At 46.2% G+C, this 20494-nt stretch overlaps 1 protein-coding gene across 5 annotated transcripts in view; it reads right to left on the bottom strand.

Moving 5' to 3' along the window:
* The window catches only part of MYO1B (myosin IB), a 177913-nt gene extending 165315 nt beyond the window's left edge, over nt 1-12598 (bottom strand). For 4 of the 5 annotated variants that reach the window (XM_073306213.1, XM_073306216.1, XM_073306215.1 and 1 more), the window contains exon 1: nt 11852-11949. In XM_073306213.1, the coding sequence (XP_073162314.1) occupies nt 11852-11923 (72 nt within the window). In that variant the 5' untranslated portion in view covers nt 11924-11949. Of the gene's footprint in view, nt 1-11851; nt 11950-12410 lie in introns of those variants that run through there. The other variant, XM_073306214.1, reaches the window with a different exon arrangement.
* Between the last annotated feature and the right edge of the window lie 7896 nt (nt 12599-20494).

Genomic DNA, 20494 nt, shown 5'->3' with positions numbered 1-20494 from the left:
AGCCCCTTTGATTATAATGTCACAGTTGTTTCTGAGGCTGTGGATGGCATTACATTCCATAGGGTTGAGGTTATGGGGGAAGTGATGCTGCTTGTTCACAATTTCAGCCTGTGCACGTCTGCGGAAGCACTCTATGTAGAAGTCCAATCTGTCATTTCGACCGTCAGGAGGAGTCCACGCAAAATTCTTCTTCTTGTAGTGTTGGTAGGAGGGTTCCTGTGGGTGAGTGCACTGTTCAGTGTTGAAAATATTCCGTAAATTGGAGACGACGAAAGAAGGCTTCCAGATCACAGCAGAACCGTACCATGTTCGTGGGAGTGGTGGGAAAGAAACAGACTAACACTGCTACCCCCTGATACTTGACATCCTTTGACAGACTGTTAGAATGAAACAATGCTTTTCATCACCACTACAAGGTTACTAGCATGATCAGAACATACCATGAAATAACCACAAGTTTAGACACAACACAGATCACAAACTTTCCCTGATGAGAAGGGAAGACACAGGTTACCAGTTTCTGCAGGATTTATGCATTCATCAAAAAGAAAATTACGTTTCTTGTCCTCGTGGGAGAAAAAATTAGATCTGAGGCACATCTGGATGGGTAACTGGTATAACAATTGTCTTCTTGAATCTTCAGACAATTCCATGCAATAACTGAGTTGAACTAGTCAGCTTTACAGCTGCTCTTCAAAGCTTGAGGACAACCATGAAAGTGGCAAGAATCATGTAAATTTTACTCTGCTTCTTGGGAAACTAAGTAGAAGCAAAATCTGGATCTATTCAAGGAAGAGCTCCGCTTTCAAAGGCTGGGCTGGCCTTTTAAAAGGAGCTGGGCTCAGCCCCATCTGTTATGGAGTTATCTGCCTGCTAGTGATGGGTGTGGGTTAGCGGTTGGCTCAGGTGATCAAGCATCATGTGCTAACAGCCTGCATATGGTGTTTCCTCTAAGGGTATGTCTACACTACGGAATAAGGTCGAATTTATAGAAGTCGGGTTTTTTAGAAATCGGTTTTATATATTCGAGTGTGTGTGTCCCCACAGAAAATGCTCTAAGTGCATTAAGTGCATTAACTCGGCAGAGTGCTTCCACAGTACCGAGGCAAGCATCAACTTCCGGAGTGTTGCACAGTGGGTAGCTATCCCACAGTTCCTGCAGTCTCCGCTGCCCACTGGAATTCTGGGTTGAGATCCCAATGCCTGATGGGGCTAAAACATTGTCGCGAGTGGTTCTGGGTACATATCGTCAGGCCCCGTTCCCTCCCTCCCTCCGTGAAAGCAAGGGCAGACAATCGTTTCACGCCTTTTTTCCTGAGTTACCTGTGCAGACGCCATACTACAGCAAGCATGGAGCCTGCTCAGGTAACCGTCACCCTATGTCTCCTGGGTGCTGGCAGACGCGGTACTGCATTGCTACACAGTAGCAGCAACCCATTGCCTTCTGGCAGCAGACGGTGCAATAGGACTGGTAGCCGTCATCGTCATGTCCAAGGTGCTCCTGGCCACATCAGCCAGGAGCGCCTAGACAGACATGGGCGCAGGGACTAAATTTGGAGTGACTTGGCCAGGTCATTCTCTTTAGTCCTGCAGTCAGTCCTATTGAACCGTCTTATGGTGAGCAGGCAGGCGATACGGCTTGCTAGCAGTCGTACTGTACCATCTTCTGCCAGGCAGGCAAGAGATGAGGATGGATAGCAGTCATATTACACCATCTTCTGCCGGGCAGGCAAGAGATGAGGATGGCTAGCAGTCATATTGCACCATCTTCTGCCGAGCAGCCATGAGATGTGGATGGCATGCAGTCCTTCTACACCGTCTGCTGCCAGCCAAAGATGTAAAAGATAGATAGAGTGGATCAAAACAAGAAATAGACCAGATTTGTTTTGTACTCATTTTCTTACCCCCCACCCCCACCCCGTCTAGGGGACTCATTCCTCTAGGTCACACTTCAGTCACTCACAGAGAAGGTGCAGCGAGGTAAATCTAGCCATGTATCAATCAGAGGCCAGACTAACCTCCTTGTTCCAATAAGAACAATAACTTAGGTGCACCATTTCTTATTGGAACCCTCCGTGAAGTCCTGCCTGAAACACTCCTTGATGTAAAGCCACCCCCTTTGTTGATTTTAGCTCCCTGAAGCCAACCCTGTAAGCAGTGTCGTCAGTCGCCCCTCCCTCCGTCAGAGCAACGGCAGACAATCGTTCCGCGCCTTTTTTCTGTGCGGACGCCATACCAAGGCGAGCATGGAGGCCGCTCAGCTCACTTTGGCAATTAGGAGCACATTAAACACCACACGCATTATCCAGCAGTATATGCAGCACCAGAAACTGACAGAGCGATACCGGGCGAGGAGGCGACGTCAGTGCGGTCACGTGAGTGATCAGGACATGGACACAGATTTCTCGGAAAGCATGGGCCCTGCCAATGCATGCATCATGGTGCTAATGAGGCAGGTTCATGCTGTGGAACGCCGATTCTGGGCTCGGGAAACAAGCACAGACTGGTGGGACCGTATAGTGATGCGGGTCTGGGACGATTCCCAGTGGCTGCAAAACTTTCACATGCATAAGGGCACTTTCATGGAACTTTGTGACTTGCTTTCCCCTGCCCTGAAGCGCATGAATACCAAAATGAGAGCAGCCCTCACAGTTGAGGAGCGAGTGGTGATAGCCCTTCTGGAAGCTTGCAACACCAGACAGCTACCGGTCAGTTGGGAATCAATTTGGAGTGGGCAAGTCTACTGTTGGGGCTGCTGTGATGCAAGTAGTCCACGCAATCAAAGATCTGCTGATATCAAGGGTAGTGACCCTGGGAAATGTGCAGGTCATAGTGGATGGCTTTGCTGCAATGGGATTCCCTAACTGTGGTGGGGCCATAGACGGAACCCATATCCCTATCTTGGCACCGGAGCACCAAGCCCGCGAGTACATAAACCGCAAGGGATACTTTTCAATAGTGCTGCAAGCTCTGGAGGATCACAAGGGATGTTTCACCAACATCAACGTGGGATGGCCGGGAAAGGTACATGACGCTCGCATCTTCAGGAACTCTGGTCTGTTTCAAAAGCTGCAGGAAGGGACTTTATTCCCAGACCAGAAAATAACTGTTGGGGACGTTGAAATGCCTATATGTATCCTTGGGGACCCAGCCTACCCCTTAATGCCATGGCTCATGAAGCCGTACACAGGCAGCCTGGACAGTAGTCAGGAGCTGTTCAACTACAGGCTGAGCAAGTGCAGAATGGTGGTAGAATGTGCATTTGGACGTTTAAAGGCACGCTGGCGCAGTTTACTGACTTGCTTAGACCTCAGCGAAACCAATATTCCCACTGTTATTACTGCTTGCTGTGTGCTCCACAATATCTGTGAGAGTAAGGGGGAGACGTTTATGGCGGGGTGGGAGGTTGAGGCAAATCGCCTGGCTGCTGGTTACGCGCAGCCAGACACCAGGGCGGTTAGAAGCGCACAGGAGGGCGCGGTACGCATCAGAGAAGCTTTGAAAACCAGTTTCATGACTGGCCAGGCTACGGTGTGAAAGTTCTCTTTGTTTCTCCTTGATGAAACCCCCCACCCCTTGGTTCACTCTACTTCCCTGCAAGCTAACCACCCTCCCCTCCTCCCTTTAATCATTGCTTACAGAGGCAAGAAAGTCATTGTTGCTTCACATTCATGCATTCTTTATTCATTCATCACACAAATAGGAGGATGACTACCAAGGTAGCCCAGGAGGGGTGGTGGAGGAAGGAAGGAAAATGCCACACAGCACTTAAAAAGTTTACAACTTTAAAATTTATTGAATGTCAGCCTTCTTTTTTTGGGGCAATCCTCTGTGGCGGAGTGGCTGGTTGGCCGGTGGCCCCCCCACCGCGTTCTTGGGCGTCTGGGTGTGGAGGCTATGGAACTTGGGGAGGAGGGCGGTTGGTTACACAGGGACTGTAGTGGCAGTCTGTGCTCCAGCTGCCTTTGCTGCAGCTCAACCATACACTGGAGCATACTGGTTTGGTCCTGCAGCAGCCTCAGCATTGAATCCTGCCTCCTCTCATCACGCCGCCGCCACATTTGAGCTTCAGCCCTGTCTTCAGCCCGCCACTTACTCTCTTCAGCCCGCCACCTCTCCTCCCGGTCATTTTGTGCTTTCCTGCACTCTGACATTATTTGCCTCCACGCATTCGTCTGTGCTCTGTCAGTGTGGGAGGACAGCATGACCTCAGAGAACATTTCATCACGAGTGCGTTTTTTTTTTCTTTCTAATCTTCACTAGCCTCTGGGAAGGAGAAGATCCTGTGATCATTGAAACACATGCAGCTGGTGAAGGAAAAAAAGGGACCGCGGTATTTAAAAAGACATTTTATAAAACAGTGGCTACACTCTTTCAGGGTAAACCTTGCTGTTAACATTACATACATAGCACATGTGCTTTCGTTACAAGGTCACATTTTGCCTCCCCCCACCGCGTGGCTACCCCCTCAACCCACCCCCCTCCCCGTGGCTAACAGCGGAGAACATTTCTGTTCAGCCACAGGCAAACAGCTCAGCAGGAACGGGCTCCTCTCAATGTCCCCTGAAGAAAAGCACCCTATTTCAACCAGGAGACCATGAATGATATCTCACTCTCCTGAGGATAACAGAGAGAGATAAAGAACAGGTGTTGTTTGAATGCCAGCAAACATACACTGCAATGCTTTGTTCTACAATGATTCCTGAGTACGTGTTACTGGCCTGGAGTGGTAAAGTGTCCTATCATGAAGGACGCAGTAAGGCTGCCCTCCCCAGAAACCTTTTGCAAAGACTTTGGGAGTACATCCAGGAGAGCCGCGAATGCCAGGGCAAATTAATCCTTTCACATGCTTGCTTTTAAACCATGTATAGTATTTTAAAAGGTACACTCACCGGAGGTCCCTTCTCCGCCTGCCGGGTCCAGGAGGCAGCCTTGGGTGGGTTCGGGGGGTACCGGCTCCAGGTCCGGGGTGAGAAACAGTTCCTGGCTGTCGGGAAAACCGGTTTCTCCGCTTGCTTGCTGTGAGCTATCTACAACCTCATCATCATCTTCTTCGTCCCCAAAACCTGTTTCCATGTTGCCTCCATCTCCATTGAAGGGAGTCAAACAACACATCTGGGGTAGTGGTGGCTGAACCCCCTAAAATGGCATGCAGCTCATCATAGAAGCGGCATGTTCGGGGCTCTGACCCGGAGCGGCTGCTCGCCCCTCTGGTTTTCTGGGAGGCTTGCCTCAGCTCCTTAAGTTTCACACGGCACTGCTTCGGATCCCTGTTATGGCCTCTGTCCTTCATGCCCTGGGAGATTTTGACAAAGGTTTTGGCGTTTCGAAAACTGGAATGGAGTTCTGATAGCACGGATTCCTCTCCCCATACAGTGATCAGATCCCGTACCTCCCGTTCAGTCCATGCTGGAGCTCTTTTGCAATTCTGGAACTCCATCATGGTCACCTCTGCTGATGAGCTCTGCATGGTCACCTGCAGCTTGCCACGCTGGCCAAACAGGCAATGAGATTCAAAAGTTCGCAGTTCTTTTCCTGTCTATCTGGCCAGTGCATCTGAGTTGAGAGTGCTGTCCAGAGCGGTCACAATGGAGCACTCTGGGATAGCTCCCGGAGGCCAATACCATTGAATTGTGTCCACAGTACCCCAAATTCGACCCGGCAAGGCCGATTTAAGTGCTAATCCACTTGTCAGGGGTGGAGTACGGAAATTGATTTTAAGAGCCCTTTAAGTCGAACTAGAGGGCTTCATCATGTGGACGGGTGCAGGTTTACATCAATTTAACGCTGCTAAATTCAACCTAAAGTCCTAGTGTAGACCAGGGCTAAGGGTATGTCTACCCTGCAACACCTGCAGCTGGCCCATGCAAGCGGACTCCAGCTCAGGGGCTCCACCTAAGAGTGTTTAATTGCAGTGTAGAATTCCAGGCTCTGTCCACAGCCTGAGCTCTGGGATCCTCCCACCTCATAGGGTCCTAGAGCCCAGAACTCTACACTGCAATTAAACAGCCACTTAGCCTGAGCCCAAGTCAGCAGACATGGGCCAGCCACGGGTTTTTAATCACAGTTCAGATATACATACCTTAAGAGGCAGCCTGCTGAGTTGGTTAGAGGACAGGCAGACCTACAGGGGATCCAAAGTCAGAGAGGACTGGAAAGGGGCTCCACACTAGCCGAAGCTCCCTGCAGAGAGGGCAGGAACAAAAGCACGAAGGCGCGGGGGACCCTTAAATGGGAATTAGGGGGCCTGTAGTAGTAACCCAGATGAGGTAGTGCAGACAGGTATTGATGGGAGTTAACACACTTGTTTAAGGTTCAAGCTAGGAATTCCAGTGGGAGGGGGGTGTTAAGTTCCCCTTCTATTGCCCTGCAGTCATAGGGTACAATGGTGAGCGCAGCAGAGGTGCCCCTAATCAAAAAGGGAAGGATTACTAGACAGCTGTTTAGATGAACTGCATTCTTTTAATAAATAAGATTGCAGAAATGGTGTTGGACTTGCACAAGTATCTCACACAACTGTGAGAATCCTAAGAATGGGGGAATGGAGGCAGGAGCCTATGGCAGCTGAGAGAAGACCCGGTTACACCCACCACAAGAAAACCTGGAGGATCCACAGGAATAGAAGAGCATAGCTTCCCCCACCCCCATCCCTGCAAAAAAATACACACACATCTGCCTACAAACAATAAGGCGTTTGGGAGATGGGTTTAATATTGAACATACATACACCCTGTGGTGGGAAAAGAAAACAAAAGTTCCAATCCAGCATCCAGAAGCCGGATCTAGGTGCTTCACATTTATCGAATACTGAAACCTGAAGCAAAAGATGGGAGCTCCAAACAGAATTCAGAGACGGCCCCCTGGCAGGAATCCCAACGCTCTCCATAACACCTGTGGATTTGGACTGTGGTGATGACCTATATAGCTTGTTCCAATTAGCATCAGTACAAAAGAAAAATCTGCACTTCTGACCATCTGATTCTGGAAACTTAAGCACAAATTAATAGGACTGTCAATTAATCGCAGTGAACTCACACAATTAACTTAAAAAAATTAATCGCGATTAATTGCAATTTTAATGGCACTGTTAAACAGAATACCAATTGAAATTTATTAAACATTTTCGGATGTTTTTCTACATTTTCCAATATATTGATTTAAACACCACAGAATGCAAAGTGTACAGTGCCCATTTTATATTATTTTATTACAAATATTTGCACTGTAAAAACAACAAAATAAATAGTATTTTTCAATTCACCTCATACAAGTACTATAACGCAATCTCTTTATGATTAAAGTGCAATTTAAAAATGTAGATTTTTTTGTTACATAACTGCACTTAAAAATAAAACAATGCAAAACTTTAGAGCCTACAAGTCCACTCAGTCCTACTTCTTGTTCAGCCAATCGCTAAGATAAACAAGTTTGTTTACATTTACGGGAGATAATGTGGCCACCTTCTTATTTACAATGTCACCTGAAAGTGAGAACAGGTGTTCGCATGGGACTTTTGTCGCCAGCATTGCAAGATATTTACATGCCAGATATGCTAAACATTTGTTTGCCCCTTCATGCTTACCATGCATACCATCATTCCAGAAGACATGCTTCCATGCTGACGACACTCGTTATAAAAAAGATGTGTTAATTAATTTTTGACTGAACTTCCTGGGGGAGAATAGTAGGTCTTCTGCTCTGTTTTACCCACATTCTGCCATATATTTCACGTTATAGCAGTCTCGGATGATGATCCAGCACATGTTCGCTTTAAGAACACTTTCACATCAGATTTGACAAAACGCAAAGAAGGTACCAATGAGAGATTTCTAAAAAAAGCTACTGCACTTGACCCAAGGTTTAAGAATCTGAAGTGCTGTCCAAAATCTGAGAGGGACGAGGTATGGCGCATGCTTTCAGAGGTCTTAAAAGAGCAACACTCCAATGTGGAAACTACAGAACCCGAACCACCAAAAAAGAAAATCAACCTTCTGCTGGTGGCATCTGACTCAGATGATGAAAGTGAACTTGCATCTGTCTGCACTGTTTTGGATCGTTATCGAGCAGAACCCGTCATCAGCATGGATGCATGTCCTCTGGAATGGTGGTTGAAGTATGAAGGGACATATGAATCTTTAGCACATCTCGTACGTAAATATCTTGCGACGCCAGCTACAACAGTGGCATGCGAAGACCTGTTTTCACTTTCAGGTGACGTTGCAAACAAGAAGCAGGCAGCATTATCTCCTGCAAAAACATAGGACTGAGTGGACTTGTAGGCGCTAAAGTTTTACATTGTTTTATTTTTGAATGCAGTTATTTTTTGTACATAATTCTACATTTGTAAGTTCAACTTTCACAATAAAGAGATTGCACTCCAGTACTTGTAGGAGGTGAATTGAAAAATACTATTTCTTTTGGTTTTTTACAGCACAAATATTTGTAATCAAAAATAAATATAAAGTGAGCACTGTACTCTGTGTTCTGTGTTGTAATTGAAATCAATATTTTTGAAAATGTAGAAAACATCCAAATATATTTAATTAAATAGTATTCTATTTTTTTAATCACTTGACAGCCCTACAAATTAACCATTGTTGCCCTTTACTGCTGCTTTGTGATAAAGTGTCTTGAAGTTTTTAAGAAAATGTTTTCTGTCTGAGCTTTACATTAGAAATATCAGGTCTTCATTTCTAAGGATGTAAGCAGAGCTGTTACTCCCTTTCTCCTCCCCTTCCCCCTCCCTGTTTGCGGAGGGGGAGCTGCAGATCAGGTTACAGCTTTCTGGGCTGGGACATCACTATTGTGGTCCTCCTAAAATAGTGCCACTGTCCCCCAGCAAAGTGGGGAAAAGACTCATGTAGCTGATATTTTAAAAGGTAAAAAGGTGGAGGGAAATAGTGAGTCTGCATATTCATAAAGAAGCAGTAAAGCTTTTGCTTTTCCTGTCATCTTTTAGAAATCAGAACATTCCCCACCTCTTGAAACATAAGTCACTAAAATGTTGTTTTTCATTTCAATTTGGTCTTTGTTAACTTAAAAAAAAAGGATTAATGAAATATAAGGTAAGATTTATAGGACAATTTCACATTTGAGCTGCCATAAATATGATCAGTGCTCTACTGCCAGACTGTTTAATGTTCCCCAGTGTGTAAGCATTTGTCCAGTTTCTGACCACATGTAGTGTGAAATCAAGAGGTAGATGTGCTATACCAACCAGCTCATTCTACGGTTACAAAAAACTATCCTGCAGACTGTTCCACTTTACCTTTCTTCCACTTTCCTCACAGATTCCCAAGCTACTCCACTTCTGCTATTACTGCTGTTGGGGAAAGATGAGATCAGAAACCAGCATGGAGAACTTCTGTTCCCACAGAGCTGAGAAATTTGATGATCTCAGAGGATTGTGTGAAAGAAGACCCCTGACATCTTCTGTACATTGCCAGCAGCCCTTTATGAGTATGCAGTGGGAAAAGTTAATGGCTTTGCTGAGGTTTCCAGTGTCTCTCCCCCACTTCCTCTTCTCATTTGCCTGCCTCTCTTCTCCCATCCTCCTACAGAAGCACAAGGCCCAGAGATGTACACTTGCTCTCCTAAATTTAATGTAAAGCAAAATCATTTTAACAGGGCTAATGTAATTCTCTAGCTACACTCAACCACCTTAAATCCATGTTCTGTCATCTCTTCTCTGGTCCCTATTTCCTCCTCATAGATGTGATCTGAAGTGGGGCTCTTACATCAGAAAACATTACAGGCTTTAAACCAGTGAGTCCCTGTGCTTCCTCTTGAAGATATTTTAAGAGTTCCTTCATCTTCTGCTTAATCCTGTGAAAAAGCCATAATCCTGTTCATAGTATCCATATAGAGAAGAAGCTATTAAAATATCCAATACACACCAACAATTAACATGTAGTTACCAGCAACATCTTCTATTCTAAGTATGGGGGGTGGGAAATGTGGTTCTCTAAGATACCGTGGTGTGGTAACTGTTGGAAAATTCTGACTTGAATTTTGACCACCGTATATTGCTATGGGAATAACTGTGATGGTACAAAATAGTAAGTTTTACCACAGAATCAAGCCAGAAACAGTATGCTTCATAGAAGACTATTATAAAGTCACATATTTATAATCAGAAGGAAGACTGGAGATAGCTGGAAATAAAATAAAATAAACAGAGGAATTTTATTATGTTTTAATACACTTCAAAGTGGCCTACTTTTGAAGTCCAATTTAACAAATGTGTCAGATTATTTTTACCTCCTGGCAAAACTTGGAGAAAACCTTGCCTTTGATACAGGACTTGACAAAGTGATGATTCACCCAGGGAAGGATGGGCAGCCTGATGCCACCCTTAATTCACAATTAACAATAGGATAGCAGGATATGGTAAAATCATGACTCAACACTAAAACTGAAAAGTCAGCCACTTTATTGGACCTATGATGTTTGCCAGTAGTAATTTCTAACCTAGACTTATTTCAAACAACCATTTCTTTCCAATACACAGGCTAACAGCTCTTGAAGTATATTTTATTTAATATTCCATTAGCTCTTTGAGCCAATGACCATGCCTTATCCACACAGTGGTGTACCAAGCATGCTGTCAGCGAAGAGTGAGTGCATATGTGTACACAACTAATATACCAATGATTATTTTAAGTGTAAGGAATAAGTGCAAGGAACCCCTAAATGCTGTATCTGTGCCTTTACAGCAGTGTTTGCCTCATTATAAGAAGATCCTGCTAAGGGTAGCCATTGTTTCTGAGGGAGTAATCCTATTCACTTAGGAAGGAGCACTATGCCCTCCTTAAAAGCCACAAGCATAACAGATGTATAATAGTGCATCCTGGTATATCACAACTTAATATGCACAGGCAATTTTTATCATGACCAACCTGCCCTTTAAAATTCATGTCATACCTAAATTACAGTCTGTACATTTGGGATATTTCCACAACCGTGCAGGTCTGGAAAGCCCTTCCCAAATAATAGTGTGCTCTCCTAAAGATTATCTGCTCTTGGAATTTTAAATTCCATTCTAAGATAATGACAATCTCCTCCTGCAATTCTCCCTCATAGATGTATCTGTATAAAAATTAGTCTAAGCCTAATTATTCTCATTGGAATTAAATGAAGCTTTCCACACGAGGTAGCTGCTTTAAAAAAACAAAAAGCAGATGTAATGATCTCTCCAGAAAAGCAATACACACTGATTTTGGATTTGTTTTTAAAATCTGGACCATCTTTATGCTTATGGACACCAAAGCTCATGCTTAAATTGGGCTTCCTAGAGGTCTATAACCATCCACTACTTGCTAACGAAAGCCATAACACATCTATATCATTTCAAACAAAATACTTTTATTTGAAGGAGTCATCTCTGGAAGAGATTTCCAATGAAACGTTACATATTGTGATTCATGCATTTAGCAATCTAGTGTTCTTTTAGGGGTTTTTCCCAGACATTCCTTAGAGTGGGTTTTTCGCTCTAGTGTCACAGTTGAAGTTAACCCTATGGACACAGTTTTGTAACAGCTGCCTCTATCCGTCTAGCCCAAGTCGCCACAAATATATTTGCCTCTTCCCTTCCTTTTAAGAATACAGAGCCTGCAAAGCACTCTGCTATGTGAGTACCAGGTGGGTTTGATCTCAGCAGCCACAGCCGGACCGAGTGGCACATTAACAACATAGCAACGATTAGGTAACTTGTTGCAACAGTAAATATTCAGCCACATTCTTCACAAAGGAGCAAAGACCCAAGGGCGCTGAAAACACACAGCCCTTTTAACAGACGACTCGTTACAACTCACAACCCCACCTCCCCCGCGCACACATCCACACCACGCACCCCAGGGTCCGGAGAACTCTGAGGCACGTCTCCTCTGGTTCTCAATCTGGTTTCAATCCCAGCTGAATCCATCCCATCTCCGCGGGGAAACAAGAGCCGGGACACACACAATCCCTTTCACCGAGGCTAAACAAAGAGGGCAGGCGGGAGATGGGGGGGTGGCAGCTCCACGCAGAGGGAGCTCCCAGCTCCCAGACACACACAACACATCGCTTCACCTGGAAGAGTCCCGCCTGCCCAGCTCCCCTCCCCTCCGGGAGCTTTGTCCTCCCAAGCTCGGCAAAAGTGTCTGTGCGGGGTGCCCTGTGCTCATGGGCATGGAAAGCCAGGTCGGGGCAACGGAGGGATCCCCCAACCAGCGCCGGCATTGCTGGCTCCGTAACCTCTGACCCCGTCGCCCAAACCCTAAAACCATCTTTTCCCCTTGTTCCCTTCTCGGCCCCGGCCCCAGCCCGGCCCCGGCCCCGGCCGCGTTTCCCGCGCAGCAGCCCCAGGGCAGCGGGGCCGGGGTCGCCCCCAGCCGGCCGGCGGGGCACGGCGCGAGGGGGACGCACTGTACCTCTCCCCTCAGCGGCGTCTTCCGTCCCTCCCGCAGCCCGGCGCGCGGCAGCCGCTCTCCGGCTCTGCCCCTGCGAGTGAACGGGGCGCCGGCCACGCCCCTCCCCCTCTCCACCCCGGCGCAGGGCGGAGGCAGCCGGCGGCCGAGATTGGGAAGGGGCTGGGGCGCTCCCAGCACCTCCGGCCGCCGCCCAGCCGGGCCGCGGCTCGCAGCGCCCCCCGGCGGCCTGACCGCGACGCTCACCCGCGCTCCAGCCCCACACGCTGGGCGGCCGGGAGCCCGCGCCGGGAGCCCGCGGGGCAGCTGCGCCCCGCTGTGAGGCGGGATGAGGGACGTAGCTGACGCGTCTCCCTGCCGCGGAAACCCCGCTCCCCTCCGTCCCAGGGGCGAGGCGGGGGGCCAAGGTTTCCAGCGGGGGCGCCCCCCGTTCGGCACCTGCCGTCCAGCCGGGGGGATGCTCAGTAGCTGGGAAATAAGTTAGTCTAGGGAGCTCCCCCTGCCCCCCCGCAGGGGCTGAGGGACACTGGTCACATGTCCAAAATAGAAATAAGGACAAGTCGCCATGAGGTTTGCCCCGGTGCCCCCCTCATCGGGACTAACTGTAGAAAGGAGCAAACATTGGGAAAGTGTAAAAAGGGGGAATTTCCCTCTTGCCTTCCCCTCCGGCTCCAAAGTGATAAGACCTGCTCTGGACAAGGGCGCCCTGCAGCCTGCCAGCGTGTGGCGGAGACTCAGGGCCCGTGGGTCTCTCACTGCTGCTAGGTGCAATACAGGGCATCACCGCAGGGTTGGGTTCAACTCTAGTGACTATTTGTCAGACAACAATGAAATACCAGACACTTCCACCTCAAGGAGGAGGGAAACGCAGTCACAGCTTCAGATTCTTTTATACCAGCAGTTCTCAAACTGTGGGTCATGACCCCAAATGGGGTCACCACCCTGTTTTAATGGGGGTACCAGAGCTGGTGTTAGACTGGCTGGGGCCTAGGGTCAAAGCCTGGGGTTGGACTGGCTGGGGCTGGGTGTGGTAGGGCTCAGGCTTTGGCTTCAGCCGTAGGTGGCAGGGCTCAGGCTACAAGCCACCCATCCACCCGGAGCTGAAGGCTTTAGGCTTCAGCTTAACCCATCCACACCCAAGGCAGCGGGCTTCAACTTTGCCCCCAACTCCCCGCCACCCACAGTAGCGGAGGTTGGGCGGGCTCAGGCTTTGGTCATGTAGTAATTTTTGTTGTCAGAAGAGGGTCACAGTGCAATGAAGTGTGAGAACCCCTGTTTTATACTAACCTAGCAGAGATGACAGGTTTCTAAAAGATAAGGACCGAAGCTTGCACCCATTGAAGACAGTAGCAAAATTCCCCTTATCTTCACACAGAGCAGGAACAGGTCCCACTGCTTGGTAGAAGAAATCATTTATGCCAAAACACGGCTTGATTCCTTCAGTCTTTTACCAAGGGAAAACATTCACTGAACTCACCTGAGCTCAATTCCAGTTTATTCTGATATCGTAACAGCTCAATTGTGACTCAGATAAACACATTACCAAAAAAACAAAACCACTGCCCGGCAGGAAGAGAAAACAGGTTATGCAGTTGGAGAAGTATTTAGGCCTAAGTATTGCATTCAGACTGCCTGACAGAATTCCCCAAAACAAAGTTTCACATCAGATGCTCTTTCATAAAGAATGGTTAATAGATTAGCCCTGGATTCTTACTATATGAACACAGTTTGGCTTTTTAAGTCTACCCAAATAATATGCAAAATAAAGGGAAAATGCTGAACAGGTGTATAAAAGAATTGTAAGGTCAAAACCTCAAAGAAGGAAGTGAATGGGTTGTGGGACTCATTCTCTACTAATTTCCACTAGTATAAGCCTGAAGTAATTCATTTACTTCAGTGAAATAGTAGTGGTATAAAAATACAGTGAAAGGCAAATTATACTGTATTTTCTAGTTAAATCTAGAACATGCCACCTCCATCTGAGGTGACTGAAAAGAGTTGAACTATTCAGTTCTGTCCTGGCTGGGGCAGTTTTTAAACAGGCCAGATTCAGTTTTACGGTGACCCAGGCTCAGTTAGATATGGCAAAGATAGAGTAGATTACAAACACATGGAAGTAAAGCATAAGCTTCTGGTAAGCATGATATAGAAATCCTGTCTCAAACCTCATTGGAAAGAGGTTACCTTAGCTGTGGTTTCAACACCCTCAGAATCACATAGTAAAGAGAGGAACGAATAAAAACAAAGAGGAGTCCCTGTGGCCTATTCATGTTAGAACAGTGGTTCTCAAATGGAGGGTTGGGACCACTCAGGGGGGTCGCAAGGTTCTTACATGGGGGGGTTGCGAGCTGTCAGCCTCCACCCCAAACCCCACTTTGCCTCCAGCTTCTATAATGGTGTTAAAAATATTTTAAAAGCATTTTTAATTGGGGGGGGGGGGTATCACACTCAGAAGCTTGCTATGTGAAAAGGGTCACCAGTAAAAAAGTTTGAGAATTACTGTGTTAGAATACCTTTCATCTCCTACATTCAGGGCCAGATTAACTCTCCTGTAGGCCTGGGGCAATTAGATTTTTGGGGCACCTGTCTACAAGTCTTTTTCCTGGGATGGAGTTTGGTGCAGGAGGGGGCAAGGGAGTGGGGTGCAGGGTCTGGGAGGGAGTTTGGGTGCAGGAGGGGGATTCTAATCTGGGGCAGGGGGTTGGGGTAGATGAGGGGGTGCGAGGTACAGGCTCCAACCAGGGGCACTTACCACAGGCAATTCCCGGCCCGTTGCGCAGCAGGGCTCAGGCAGGCTGCGTGTCTGCCAGCCAAAGTCCCATGCCCGGGAAGTGGCTTGCTACTAGCACATCTCTGCGGCCCCTCAGAGAGGGAGACAGCATGTCTCCATGTGCTGCCCGCACCCGAAGTGCCGTCCCCATGGCTCCCATTAGCCAGAAGCTGCGGGGATGGTGCAGGGAGCGAGGGCAGTGCGCGGAGCTGCCTCCCTCTCTCCCCCACCCACCAGGGGCCACAGAGACGTGCTAGCAGCCAGCCGCTTCCAGGAGTGTCGTGTGGCCACGGCATGCAGAGGAGCCTGCCTGAGTGCCCCGCTGCACTACAAGACTTTTAGCGGCCTGGAGTTGGAGACTGCTGCCTGTGATTTATTTTTGCGGGGCCCCCTTTGAGCTGGGGTGCTGGGCTGCAGCCCCTGCCGTAATCCGGACCTGCCTACACTACCCTTGACACAATGCACTTTTTAAACTTAAAAAGAAATATGTTGAATGTTCTAAGCTGTGTGAGAGGTTCCCATGTAGTCCTTCCATTTGCCTTTTGTCTAGATAGACTGTAGGTTAAAAAATATAATGAGAACAAGTCTTTCAACTGTAGAAGTATGCAAATGCTAGAGCACACATCACTTCCAGCTAGCCTGCAGGTACTGGTCCAAAAAATCTCTTAATTCTTCCAGTATCAGTCTGACAGTTTCATAATTTTATTCTCCCTTTTACTGTCTGCAGATTTTCAGTACAGATGCTTGGTTCCCAAGATCTACTTTGCCCCTAGGCTCATGTCTGTAAAAAGCACTAAGGCCTATTATTAGAGTTAATCACCAATATTTCAATGAAACTTTTTTCCAGCAAAAAACACCATTTTGTTAAAACTTAAGTGGTTCCTGGAAACATGTAGGTGTCATCAAAAATTCTCAGAGACACCTGCTACAGAATAGTCAATAGCACAGTAGTGATGTGGGAAACACAAGTTTATGTCCCTGTTCTGTCTAATTTGGAGCAGGGACTTTATCCTGTGTCTCCTACTGCCTAGACAAATGACATAGCTACTGGCTGTTCTGAAACAGGGATCTCTCCCAGCATGACTACTATGTTTTTCCATGAACATTTGTGAAAGGTTGTTTTTGTTCTGAATCAAAATGAAAAATTTTGAAACCCTGAAATTTTTCATGAAACAGAATTGTTTTCCAGTCAACCCTAGTCATTATGAATGTACATAACACTATATGCAAGCATCATGGGTACATCACAAGATGAAGTCAGCTAAGTAAACCCTTACAAACATTTCAGAAAGAAAAAAGCTTTCCAGTTTAGATATTTAAATAATTGAATCTAGATATTTAAGAACTAGACAGACTTCTTTCAGAGCTTGCTACCTCTTATCTTAAATCAGTACTGCTGCCCTAAATAATGTTCTATTTTCATAATCTTCAAGGTGGTACCAATCTATAGATTTAGGCCTAGTTTACACTACACAGTTAGGTCGATATAAGGCAGCTTATGTCATCCTATGTCAGTGTACACACTACAGCTTTGTCCCACCAATGTAAGTGCTCTACTATACCAACAGGTTTCAGAGTAGCAGCCGTGTTAGTCTGTATTCGCAAAAAGAAAAGGAGTTCAATGCATCCAATGAAGTGAGCTGTAGCTCACGAAAGCTTATGCTCAAATAAAGTGGTTAGTCTCTAAGGTGCCACTAGTACTCCTTTTCTTTTTACTATACCAACATAACCCTACTTCTATGAGCGGCGTAACGCTTATGTCGGTGTAGTTAGGGTGATGCTCTGTGGTGTAGACCCTTACATGGATTATTGGCTGTCTTGTCAATTTCACAGCTCCAGGATGGAAACTGACAAGAAAGCTGGGCAGCTAGAGCTCAGCTGCCCCCTGCTGGCACTCCCAGCCCAACTGCTGCCTGGAGGCTCCCTGCTCCCAGAAGTCCAGGCAGTTGCCCACCCCACCCCCATTCCCAGCCAGAATGGGGAGCTGCCTGGCTCCTGGGAGGAAGCTACATGGAGCTGAGAGCCCTGGCTCTCAGCCACCCACACTATCCCTCTTCAGTCAATGGAAGTATTCCTGGTAAGGACACATGCCACCGACAGAAAGAGGGTAGGTAATGTGGACATCAATTAGTGCCATGGCTGTAATTACTACAGTGGCTGTAAGTCAACTAATAGGTTGACTTAGTCTGCTTTTATCTCTAAGGGCATGTCCAGACTACAGCCCTTAGAGATAAAAGCAGACTAAGTCTACTCTAACAAGATATAGCTCCTACAGCCTAAGCACCTTATACTGTTGATTTGATCCAGGTGAGTACATGGATGAGAATCCAGCATGGAATGAGTAGGTATTGAACTTCTGAAGAGGAGCTGGTGATCCAAAAAGCAGCAAACTTACCTCTAAGTCAGTACTGAGCCAGTCCTCCAGCATGGTGCTAAGCAGCAGTGCTGCTGGGAATGCCTTTTTTTCTCTCATGAAAATCAAATTAAAAGCTCTGCCCACTTGTACTCATTAAGAATCTCATGGCATTTTCTGAGTGTCCTGGCCAAATTCCAACTCTGGTGTTTACATTCTGCCCAAATAAACAGCTACTGAGTGACACCACAGAGGTAGGTACATTTCATGAGTGAATGACATGAGACCCACATAGTGTTTGCATATCAGATTTTTTAAGCTGTTCAAGCAGTAGGGAATCCTTTTAAAAACCACAAAAATATGATGGAACAATTCAGCCTTATCATAAACAACAACTTCCATTGAATTCACAGATCCAAAAATCCAAGCTGAGACTGCTTCTCTGAAAAGATTAGCACCAGATCTGCTGTTGGTGTACCTTAGCATCTCTGCATTGACTTGACACAGCTCCTTTGGAGTGGCACCAATTTACACCATCAGAGAATAAACTCATGTGCACTAGAGAAATCTTAAATGGAGTCTCTTGGGAGGTAGGGAAGAGAAAAATTTGTGACTGGTGACATTTTCTTAATCCAAGTACAGCATCATAATTCTGTTATAAATACTATGAAATAATTCTCTCCCTTTGGCTCTTCAGGTCACATCCTTATGACAAAAAGCTGATTAAGAAATTCACAAAATACTCAAATAAGTTTTATAAGCATTTGAGAGTTGCAGATTGCAGAATTAATCAATCAATGCCCTTGGATAATTAGAAGAGCTGGCCTTGAAATGTGGTCTCATGGACCTCCAACCCCAGCTTTGATCCTGGGTCACTGGAGTCAATGGGAGCATTGCTTCCTATATGCAGGATTTAAAGCCTGTTGGGTGGTAACAGCTTGGAGAATATTGTACATATAGGAGGGGAAGGGAGGAATGAGATTGGGATGGTGGCTAGGGGGTTCTTAATGCTATAAGTCATCTGCAGCATATGTTTTAAGTAGTTTTGTTTCTACTGTGTATTTCTTGTGCTTTGTTCTCACCTGTTTTTGTTTTGATTGCTGAAGACTCTGCTCTTGCAACCCAAGCAAACTATTAGAGATAAACACCAAGCATATTTGGATCTCATTTCTTCTTCTGCTAGCCTAGTCCCATCTATCCGGGATCAGCTCTTCTAGTCCTCCATTCCAGTGTGTCTTGAAGAAGTTCCTTTGACACTCCACAGCTAATCAAATCCTTTTGCATGACATCCATCTCTCTAGTTTTGGGTCTTCCAACCCTTCCCTTAGCCCTCCACTTCAAATCAACACCCTGTTTCCTATATATTCTTCCAGTCTTCTTTTCACATGCCCAAACCATTTAAGCCTGGCTTCCCTCGCCTTTTCTATCATTGGTACCAACTTCACACTTCCTCTGATTCATACATTCTGAGCCTGTTCCATCCTCCTAACATTTTCATTTCTACTTTATGCAATAACTGCTCCAGTCTTTTCCTCAGTGCCCAGCATTCAGAGCCATATAAAAGTACAGGCCTATGTACTGTCCTGTAGATCTTAATTTTCAATTTGATAGGCATTCTCCTAGAGCAGATCATTCTGTTCGTTTCTCTCCATTTAGTCCATGCCTTTCCTGTTTTGCTTATAAGTTTGCCATTAATCATCATCCTGTACTATCAAACATACATACTTGAACCAGATTTAATGTCCTATGGTCTTCCTGCACACTACCATGGAATCTACAGACTATATAGTCTGTTTTCTATCTGCTTATTTTCATGACATTTCTTTCAAAGACACACCTACATCTCTCAAAATTTTCTTCCACTTCCTCTTTGCTCTCCCTCACCAGCACTACTACATCACCTGCAAAAAGAGTGCACCACAGTGCCACTCTCTGGATGTTTTCTGTAAGTGCATGTGTTCACATTGGTGCTCAAAAGCAGCCTTATGTACCCTGAGTCTCCATGTAGCCTTCTATTTGTGTCTTTGGGTATTTCTTTCATTCTCATACACCATCAGATGACTTCTCTCTGAACATGGTCATAAGCTTTCTCAAGATAGATGAAGAATATGTGTAGGGTTTCCCCTCTTCTCTATTTTTCTCCCACAAGTAATTTTAATGCAAAGATTGGGTCAGTTGTTGACTTGCCTGACACAAATAAAACCTGATCATCACTGACCTTTGTCTTTGTAGTCTCTTATCAATAATTTTCTCCCTGATTTTCCTTGTGTTGCTCATGAGTTAAATGCCGTGGTAGTTACCACAGCCCTGGTCTACACTAGAAAATTAGGTTGGTTTAACTATATCTATCAGAGGTATGAAAAATCCACAGTCTTGAGCGGCGTTAGGCCAACCTAAGTCCCTGCATGGACACTGCTAGGTCAATGGAAGAATTCATCCATCAACCTGACTACCGCTTCTCCGGGACGTGGATTACCTACGCCATTGGTAGGTAGTGTCTACACTGAAGTGCTGCAGTGGTGTAGTTGTAGCATTTGAGTGTAGGCAGGCCCATAGTCTTGTGTGTCTCCTTTTATCTTAAATACTGGTACTCGTGCTTTTCCTCAGGCATCTTCTCAGTCCTCATGATGCAGTATGTTCAAAACTACTTGCCCCAGGCAATTGCATACTTCTGCTTGTATGCTGAGAGCTTTTATTTTTCATGCCACTCAGTGCTTCTGCAACTTCTTCTGGGACTGGTGCCACCAGACCTTGGCTTGGATCTTTCTATTAAGAGTCACTATTGCTTATGGAAAACGATAAATTGTCTGCACTGGAGACTAAAGTCCTCTGTTTATCCACAGATCTGGTACACCATGAGCAGCAGCACAGACTTCCCCACGCTATCCCATCAGTATGCCTCAATCAGGTTAATGAGGGACCACTTGTGGGCTTTAAGGATAGTTCAGATTCCATGCCCACCTG

This window comes from Lepidochelys kempii, chromosome 11 (genome assembly GCF_965140265.1).
Source record: "Lepidochelys kempii isolate rLepKem1 chromosome 11, rLepKem1.hap2, whole genome shotgun sequence".
NCBI classification, from domain to species: Eukaryota; Metazoa; Chordata; order Testudines; family Cheloniidae; genus Lepidochelys; species Lepidochelys kempii.
Note: the sequence above shows the minus strand (reverse complement) of the source record. Positions and strands in the feature narration are given on the sequence as shown.